The sequence below is a fragment of the Macrobrachium nipponense genome, chromosome 3 (genome assembly GCF_015104395.2).
Source record: "Macrobrachium nipponense isolate FS-2020 chromosome 3, ASM1510439v2, whole genome shotgun sequence".
Classification (NCBI taxonomy): Eukaryota; Metazoa; Arthropoda; class Malacostraca; order Decapoda; family Palaemonidae; genus Macrobrachium; species Macrobrachium nipponense.
Genome location: NC_087202.1, coordinates 22401406 through 22411405, shown reverse-complemented (window position 1 = coordinate 22411405; position 10000 = coordinate 22401406). Strand labels below are relative to the sequence as shown.

Here is a 10000-nt window from a genome sequence, read left to right as displayed (position 1 = left end):
TTTCCTGTCCGGTTTTTCTAAGAAAGAAATACCAATAAATACTTGGATATTTCATTCAGTAAAAATAAGTTTCCTTCGTCGTTATCATCAAGACCTTACACTTCATAAACAAGTTGCATTTTTAATCAACAGTTGCAAGAAATCATTGCAACTTGCTTTTTGACACCGTGATTGGATAGTCTTGTTAAACCTGGTTACTCGCATAAAATATCTGTTGTTTTTATCTATTGTGACGAATTCATTGCAACCAGAACTTCAGCAACGAAGATGCTTTCATCAATTTGATCATGAGCTTGTCAACACCAGGATAATAATAATTAAATGTCCTCTAGGTGCAACTCGATTGAAAACATCTGTTAGATGAGAAAGAACAGAGGCGATGACTCGTTTTTTTTTCAGCATTTGTATGCGTCCACGAGAACAAATAATTCTTTAACAGCACACGTGTCAGGACACCATTATCTTACACAAATTTGAACAAAACGAACCGTGGACACGTTTCATGCGCAGGTTCCTCCTCAACAGTACGTAAGCCAGGGATGTGTTTCGAAGCGCCGTCGAACATCCGTTGTTTTGTGACACGGGAGAATCAGTGATAAACTGAACAAAAAATGTTTCTCCGACTGGCTGTTTATCTTTGAACTGACATCCTGTTTCCCTTTGAGAGTTATGTTTGATTCCGCACTCACCTGATCTTGTAGTATGTTAGTACAAGGTTTTAGCATATTTCTGTCAGTTCATCTTTTCGCACTACATGCATACATACATATTCATACATACAAGTGTGTCTGTATTCTTCAGTACTACCAACTGTTGATTAAACAGTAATTGATTGGTCTTTTCACTAATCAACGCTCTGAGTTTTATGAATTAACCTACTTCTCTGTAGAGACAAGGGAACACAAAGTTGGACCACATTGGCCAGATTATTATAAATGAACTGGTCTTCTCTAAAATTACTGCCAAGTGCTCAGCAGTAATGCAATATCACCAGATCACAGAACTAATGATCTTCCTCGAACGGAATTCATGATCAAAGCTCGATCAAAAATCCAGGTTAATTGATCTTGCAGATGATAGGAAAAATAATAATAATGATAATGATATTATCAATATCATAAACTTTATTTAATGATATATAAGTAACAGCTGTGTATAATGATTAAGAAAATATATTGTATCTTCTTGAGCTATAACAGAGTGCCTGTGATTCCTGTAGCAGAACAGAATACATATTTCTATAGTAAAACAGAATACATATTACTCTTCTAGCAAATTATAATTACTACGGATACTTTGGTGGAATAGAAAACCTTCAGTATTTTTAGTAGAAGATAATTATTTAGCTGACTTTTTGAATAGCATCGAACAGATAGAATACATAAAATTACTTGGATGGAACCTAATACATAATGACCATCTTGTAAAACCGAACAGAATAGAATTCTATCCATCCTTAAGTAAATAGACTCTCTAGACCCCTTATAACAGAATAGAATACATATCTCTCCTTTTGTGGGAAAAGATCCTCAGAACACCAAGTGAATAATGAAAGAATTCAAGCAGGAGCAGAAGCTTAATGAAAATGACTAAAAAAAAAAAAAAAAAAAAAAAAAAGAGCTACTAAGGCAGAGTCCACAAGAACTGGGGATGGCTCATGAGAGTCAGGTTGACTCTGTCAGCAAAGGCGAGCTTTGGATAAAGTCGGAAACCGGCGAAGTGTTCGACGTCTTTCACGGTCGCGCTGAACTTTTCCAGGTGTTCCTCCTGAGACTGTAGGAATGGAAAGAGAAAGGATTCATTATGGTGCTCTCTCTCTCTCTCTCTCTATCTCTCTCTCTCTCTCTCTCTCTTGTGATTTGCCTAATCTCAAATTTGAGAACTGAGTTGGATTCTCTCTCTCTCTCTCTCTCTCTCTCTCTCTCTCTCTCTCTCTCTCTCTCTTAGGCTGAAAGAAACCTAAAAGCAGATTATAGTGTTTACTATTTGTAAACTGGCGTCACAGCGACTATGGTCATGGACATGATAATGAAATCAGAATGACGATAAGGAAAAATTTAAGGCAAATTAGTCATGGAGTGCAATTGAACACACACAGAAAAAAAAAAAAAAAAAAAAAAAAAACACTTACTTTGAAACGATTCCTCACTGGCATGTACTGATGGAGAATGACGGTTCTGGTGTCCAGGTGCATAGAATGGCAGAGGTTAAGCGAGGTCACTTCTTCCAAGCAGTGGGTCAGAATCACGAAAAGGTCAGACGGGACGCGAATCTGGCTGTAACGAGAGAAGTCGTATATCAATACACCAAGTCGCAATGGGCTTACCTTTGAACTGATCCAATCAGCCGCAGGTTTCTGCTCAAGAGTTCAAAGATGACTTCGTTTACAGTTACCTGTCAGTCAGCTGAGTGACGTGAGGGTTGTCAACGGTGTCAAATATGGGTCCCATCAGGATGTTCAAGGGACCGTAGTTTTTGATCCAGTGCGGCAGGAGGTTCATGAGATCCAGCCAGTCGTCTTTCAAATAGGCGTGGACAGGAATGGCGTTAGAGACCAGGAAGGAAGGTGAAGTGTCCTCGCTTTGTTCAACTGAGAGAGCTAAATGTAAAGAGAAAAAAATTTATATTTTTCAGGTAAACGAAGAAGGAATTGCCCAAAACACTCCTCAAGTGTATGTTCGCTCATTCGAGCTGACTCTTGGAAATATATTAGAATAAATTTTAGATATACTTCGTTAAACATGACTAAATAAAACTAACCATTAAGTAATAAAATTTATATACAAGTGCAGCCACATGAACATAAATGTTTATTCAATATTATACCGAAGACTAATGTTCATGAACTTCATGTATCGAACATGCTGAAAGGAAGGGAACAATACTTTGTGGATATGTAGCTCACTAAATCCACTAAAATCTTGCAAAGTGAAATTTATTAGATGAAAATAACCACTAGAAGTCAAACATTGTTGCCGCTAAACACGAATCAGTGTCAAAAGACTGGAGACAAAAACCTTAATGATTTTAAAGTATATCGCGAAAAAAGCTCCATGTAAAAGTGGGCAAAGGGCAAACTGGGAACGAGGTTGTGGAAGCTTACCTACCACACGGTGGCTTATCTTATTTTCAGCAGTTGGTCAGTAACAACTGCAGTGGTTAGAACTATTTTTTGATGAAGCCAACGGCAACCGGCTACTGAAGAAAGATAAAAGTAGTATCATCACAGTTACTGCTGTTTAATTTAACTTACTTGTGGGGTAAAGTATGAACATGTGGTAGTCAAATTTCTCAAGTTCCCTGAAGATCGCACAAGTCGGAGTGATGGTCTCATTCAGCCGGAAGTCAGTCATCCACGTGGCCATTTTTGGCTGGAACCAAGCCATGTCGTCGCTCTCTGGAGTCAAGGTGTAGCTCGTCCACAGAGGCATTTTGTGAGATGGCGAGAATCCTGGGGAAAAGGTAGGTGAAAGTCTCCAGAGAATGTCTCTTAACTTTCTAAAATCCTTTCGCTTCAGAGAGTAAGTCTGCTTTGGAAAACCATTTATTAATTTCATAGTGATATTTGCTTACTAACTACCTTTGAGACTATGTATGGTCCAAAGATCATGCAGAATGCATGCAACTATAGCTGGTTCACTTACGGTAGATTCTTGGATGAGCCCTATTCTTGCGAGACGTTTGTTTGGCGGCCGCTGATTGGCTGGTACCGGGAGGTAGGCAGCTCCCAGCCAATCAGCGGCCGCCAAACTAACGTCTCGTAGGCATAGGGCTCATCCAAGAATCTACCTTAAGTGAACCAGTTATAGTTTATTTTTGCAATTATTGTCTAATTTCATGAAAATCAGCATATGATGTTTAAATAAATCTTGTTTTAGCAGAGTGATAAGCAGACATTTTATGGAAGCACCAGTGCCAACCCGGATCTCCCAGAAAAGTGGCATACTTCGATGACATGACTGATTAATTTTTGGTCATTGAATTTGGCGTCGCCACATCGATGAACACACTTCAACTTCGTGACGAGGTGACCCCACATCCCAGAAGAAAACGGATACCTGTAATTACCTGTAACGTGATCAGGGTGATAGAGAAGAACAACATCGCTTGTTTCTGTGGAAGTGGACTGTGGAATACCCCAAGGTAGGTGCCTGCGCTCTGCTTGCTCTTCTTGCGTTTCGTTCAGTCTGAGGGTCGGAATCCAGTGCTGAAAGAGGAAGGACTCAATTTCGCCTTTATATCATTCGTTTTAAAATCCTTTTGCCAAGATTGCCTCTCACAGGGTAAACTCGGAGTCATCTGATAAAATAAAAATATAGTCGCTTTACACTTCAACCCATCAACTGAAAAATTGCGAATATCAAAGATATCGGTCTGAATTTGTAGATGAAGACTTGAAATAAATTTCAAAAAGCAAGCAACAGTACGATATGCCTATATGCTGTAAATATAGTGAAGATGACACGAGAGCTGCTCATTTTCAAAAGAAAAGGAATTTGTTTGTCATAATGATTTTTAAACTGATAACTTACAGTGCATACAGAATAATCAAAGAATCGCGTTGTCTTACCTCCATAACAAAGTCACCTCCGTCACAAGTAGACTCATTCCACAGGGTACGAAGTTCAACACTGGGAAACCTTAGTACTTCAGGTTTTTGAACCTAATGAAAAAATTGAAACCAAATGGGATTAAAACCTTGTAAATACTCCAATGACTCTGAGAAATAGAAGACCTGGTATTACAAGAATAGAATTCGATTATCTCACCTTCCCTTTTCCCTTTTCTTGATTTCTCCATTGATCTTTGCTTTTGAAATATACTTTCCTTGAGATCTCAGACTGAAAATCAGCACTCCTAACACAATTTTGTTCTTTACATTTGTCTGTCTAGTGGGAAATAATCAGCATTATTACATTCCATTCAGTCTTTCTTCTCTGTCTCCAGCGTTCAGACCCTCGTAGGATTTGTGTCACTTACCTCAGGATCAACAGGTGGTTCAGAAGGGTTAGCCAGCAGATGGTGCAGAGATCCCCAGGTTCCATTGTTTACAGCAGGTTTGACAGCGATCATTTCACACATCAAGTTATACAATTCTATATTCTGGAAAGGCGGCACTTTGGCGTTCTGCTTGAAGTCTGGGCCATAGGCGATGAAAAGAGCCTGTGCAAAATAATACAGAAACAAGGTTCCACAGTAAGAGAAATGTTTGAAAAAGGCATTACAATTTGGTGTATCTATTATAAGCATCACTGTAAAGGATATAAATTCGTTGCTTCAGGTGAAACCGTGTCTAATACTTTGGGCAGAGCTGTACTTTGTTTCTCGTTCCTACATATCATTTTCCACACTGGCCTATGCCTAAATTACAGTATATAATAATGTTCATATTATGATCAAGCCTACTTGAACCACATACTCCTGGATGGTCTCCCACAGATATGGGAGGTCCCTCTCAACAGGATCCTGCTCTGGAAAACCACATAAATGCTCTGCCCATATTGTGCTAAATGGCCTGGTCAGGCTTCTGGTCAGGCAGCCATTCTCGTTGGTGAGAGAACATATAGAGAGGTATGTGAAATTGGTCTTATAAACAATTGGCCTATTGAGCTCAAAAAAGATTCTCACATTCATGTCTGAATAGTAGTTGTCATAGCCGTGCTGGCCCTTCAGGGCCCAGGACGAGTTGAACTGAGTTGTGTACCCAAGGTCCATCTCGATGAGGATGTCCTCGATTCGACGGCTTTTGGAGAAGTGCATCCTTTTTGGGAGACCTTCTTTCAGATACACCCTCATCACATTGTCGTCTCTGCTACGGGTTAGATTCCGCATCATCTCAAGCACATCCTCTGCAATTGGAGATGCTAATTTATGGAAATTCATGAGCAAGTTCTTCGTGTCATCCATTTACTTCATTGTTGACTTGTGAGTGTACTTCTTCTTGTACCTATTGCAAGACAAGGACATTTTTATGCGTATGACAGAATGTCTGAGAAATCAATTTTGATACCTATACTCTGTTTTTTTTTCCATCTGTCCATCCGCCTGTGGTGTTTTTTGTATGGTAACACTGCGTCCCGGGCTTTAGATAGTTACATTCAGCTTACATTCAACGATTATAATAATATCCTATTTCGAATATTAACGGTGTCATTCGCATACAGTAAATTATCAAAACACTTTTCAGTTGCAAATGTACACCCAGATATCCTTTTATTTACCTAAAACTTACACATAGCGTAACTATCTAAAGCCCGGGACGCAGTGTTACCATACGCAAACACCACAGGCGGGTGGACAGAGGAAAAAAAAACAGAGTATAGTGATAGGTATATGTGTATATACATATGCGTGTGTGAATGTGCATGTATATGAATATGCATATATATTTGTATAAGTCTGACAAAACTTTGACTGTCATAACCCTACCTTCAATCTTCGTTTTAGGCCCAATCCTACTGACGACGCTCCTCTGGTAATAGGCCTCCTCCAGTAAGTTGGGGAGAGACTCCTTCAGATCAATGACTCTCTCTTCTCCTGCCTCCGTTGCGCCATGATCCGACAGAAGGATGACGTTGACGCAGTTAATGAGGTTACGTTCTCCCAGGCTAGTCATCAGCAAGTTGACAATTTTCTCCATACGACCCAGCTTTTCGTTCGTCTAAAAATTAAGAACAGAATGAAGGCGCTATCTATCTATCTATCTATCTGCATACTATATATATATATATATAATATATATATATATATATATATATATATATATATATATGTTCATATGTGTATACAATAATTGGTTGTATCATGAATTGTTCATTATCCATATATATATATATATATATATATATATATATATATATATATATATATATATATATATATAAGTATATGTTCATGTGTGTATACAATAATTACTTGTATTATGAATTGTTTATTATCCAGATACATAATCAGTGCAATTCGTTATTACTGTTTTGATAAGGGTTATTGATACATCTAACCAATACTAACTTCTTCAGAATCCGGGCCATACTCATGGGATGCGTGATCTGGTTCCCTAAAGTACAGAGCCACGAAGGAAGGCCTTTCAGATTCCGGTAGGGAGAGCCACGTGAGTACCTGTAAAAATGGATGGCTTTATATATATATATATATATATATATATATATATATATATATATATATATATATAAATGTAAATATGTATATATTACACACACACACACACAAACATATATATACGTAAATAGCCACATGAAAGGTGGAAAATCAAAGACCAGTTCTTGCGTGTATTGCGTACACTTCTTTGGGGTACAAAGAAGTGTACGCAATACATGAAAGCGCTTGGTACCTGGTCTTTAATTTTTCACCTTCCATGTGGCTATTTACGTACATATCTGTCACGTGCTTTTTGGTGACTTATTGCTGACTCACACACATATATACATATATATATATATATATATATATATATATATATATATATATATATATATATGGCAAAATCATTCCTATAACTAACTTTGATCTGATCCTTGCTTTTTGTTTCCTGATTTCTGATAAAGAATGATCATATTGTCAAAGACAATGTCTATGATTCTGACTTACACTTAGCAGTTATTTTTTAAAAGACTGTGGCAGGACATATTAGACTCCAGGACAAAAGGATGAAATGAAAAGGCTGAGAGGACTGGAACCAAAACATGAACAGTAAAAATAACTCAAACTTGAAGACTAACTCTTAAAAAAAACCTTCTTTTGCAAGCATATATCCTTTTGATAGTTATTTGACGAGTATCGTGTTACATTGATCTTACCTGGTGTATTCTGTCGTGAAAGGAGACGGTGGATACAGAAATAAATCAATAAATAAGTAAATAAATAATTAAAGTTTCTCCTTCACAGCTACCAGTATAAAAGGCCTCATTCCGTCTTACCTGGAGCACCCTATCCTCAAAAGGTGTGGAGGAGTTGTAGTCCTTCCAGTAGGACGGGCGTCTTCCATTAATCTCAGCGCCAGATCCTGGCCAATAGAAGGTTGCGCTCTTCTTTCCCTGTTGGTAACGCACGCCGTTAGGATTGTAAACAATGGAAAAGCGTAACCGTGTCCCCATTGTCAAAATGTGCCAAGTTGTTGCGCAGTGTCGTACTTGACCAGGTGTTTGACCTCCTACTTAGCAAAAATATTACTAAACTGAGTTGCAACGTCATACTTGACTAGGTGTTTGACCGTTCACTTATAAAAAGAAAACGGGATGCGGATGGGTACTATGATATAAGTACCGACAAACAACTTTGATGCAACTCCGTGAGAGCTGTAGCATTTTGCCCTGCATAGTTATTTAAATAGACGATTAATCAGTCAGTGTGCTTTTACTGAGTGACATTTCAAGATAAACACATAAATGCAATCAGTATTTTGATATTTTCCACATATATTATATTCAATAAGGGTGGCTATAAATATTCGTAGAAAATTAAGTGCTCTCTGCAATAAATGAATATTAATGATTATTATCATTATTGTTATAAATAAATTGTTCCAAATGAATGCTGTGCTAATTAATTATATTTTTTACATTAATAAATGCATTTCCGGATGACTGTGAGCACCCTGTGAATAATAACAATAACTATAATAGTAATACCTTATTCCAGTGAATATGTATACTTTTGACTACTACTACTACTACTACCACTACTACTGATAATAATAATAATACCTTATTCCAAATTAATGTTTCCTTTTGGCTACTATTAGTACTATTAATGATATAAATAATAATGATAATTATAATGATAATATATATTCCAAATGGATGTGTGTCCTTTTGACATTACTACTACTACTACTACTACTACTACTAATAATAATAATAATAATAATAATAATAATAATAATAATAATAATAATAATAATAATAATAATGATTAATAATAATAATAATAATAATACCTAATTCCAAATGAATGCGTGACAATGGGCATTGCTAATACGACTACTAATACTGCAAATGATGATGATAATAATAAAAATATTAATAATAATTATATGTGCTGGAAGTAACCCCTCTTTTGAACTTGTTATTAAAAATTATTGCTGCATCAGCTGCATTATTTTATAAAGGGTCTCTATTTTTTCTAATTGCGGTTTTTTCACAGTTGCTTAAACTGGTGAGCAACGCACCGAAGGTTGGCATGTCGAAATCGTGAAACAACAAATGTCAGTTTTATTACAACGCAATATGAATTTCAGTTATTCTGTGGCTGAAATTCAAATTGAATTTTAAATATATTATTAATACCTGCTTTGTAACCGTGTTCCAAATGGGCTCTCCGCCCCACCATCGACCCTCCGTGCTTGCGTTTCCCGAAAGGGAAAATGTCTTCCGGAATTTTGGATCGTAGAACGTGTTGGCAACTATCCCATGCGATTCTGGGAGCAACCCCTGCCAGAGAAAGAGAGAGAAAGAGACGGTGAGAGAGAGAGAGAGAGAGAGAGAGAGAGAGAGAGAGAGAGAGAGAGAGAGAGAGAGAGAGAGAGAGAGAGAGATAGGTTAGAAACTGCAGGCAGGTATACCTGTTAATTAAAGATGCCGTAAGCATCTCTTACGCCTTAATCAATTTGCATATATTTCATTGGGTCTGGCGTTACTGTTTAAAAATATATTAATACATTAATTAGGAAAATAAAGATTAAAAACATTGATTAATTAAATCTCCGACAAGGTTTGGCTGGATTTAACCTTAGAAAATATATAGAAAAATAAGAAATGTCTCTCTATCAAAAATCAGTGCCAGACGGTAATTTGGAAAATTCCAGACTGTTCCAGTGCCAGACTGTTCATTCCTTCATGCCTTTGGTTGTAACAAAAGTGGAATAGGGACGATACCCGTCGATTCAACAATTTACTCATTATTATTCAGTTACAATATATCTTTGCTTCAGTTTCTCTGACCTGAGTTGCTGTTATTGTAAATACACATTCCGCTATTATTG

General features: G+C 37.1%; 2 protein-coding genes across 2 annotated transcripts in view; both read right to left on the bottom strand.

Moving 5' to 3' along the window:
• The window catches only part of LOC135222172 (receptor-type tyrosine-protein phosphatase H-like), a 16145-nt gene extending 15577 nt beyond the window's left edge, over positions 1 to 568 (bottom strand). Inside the window, exon 1 of the mRNA XM_064260330.1 lies at positions 489 to 568. The gene's annotated coding sequence lies outside the window, so the exon portion shown is untranslated. The remainder of the gene's footprint in view (positions 1 to 488) is intronic.
• A 538-nt stretch (positions 569 to 1106) lies between these two features.
• The window catches only part of LOC135221660 (ectonucleotide pyrophosphatase/phosphodiesterase family member 3-like), a 14736-nt gene continuing 5842 nt past the window's right edge, over positions 1107 to 10000 (bottom strand). Inside the window, exons 4-15 of the mRNA XM_064259359.1 lie at positions 9306 to 9449; positions 7938 to 8054; positions 7012 to 7119; positions 6430 to 6661; positions 5629 to 5849; positions 4981 to 5163; positions 4571 to 4663; positions 4069 to 4207; positions 3254 to 3451; positions 2395 to 2599; positions 2132 to 2276; positions 1107 to 1773 (exon numbers count right to left, since the gene is read on the bottom strand). Of these exons, the coding sequence (XP_064115429.1) occupies positions 1624 to 1773; positions 2132 to 2276; positions 2395 to 2599; positions 3254 to 3451; positions 4069 to 4207; positions 4571 to 4663; positions 4981 to 5163; positions 5629 to 5849; positions 6430 to 6661; positions 7012 to 7119; positions 7938 to 8054; positions 9306 to 9449 (1935 nt within the window). The 3' untranslated portion in view covers positions 1107 to 1623. The remainder of the gene's footprint in view (positions 1774 to 2131; positions 2277 to 2394; positions 2600 to 3253; positions 3452 to 4068; positions 4208 to 4570; positions 4664 to 4980; positions 5164 to 5628; positions 5850 to 6429; positions 6662 to 7011; positions 7120 to 7937; positions 8055 to 9305; positions 9450 to 10000) is intronic.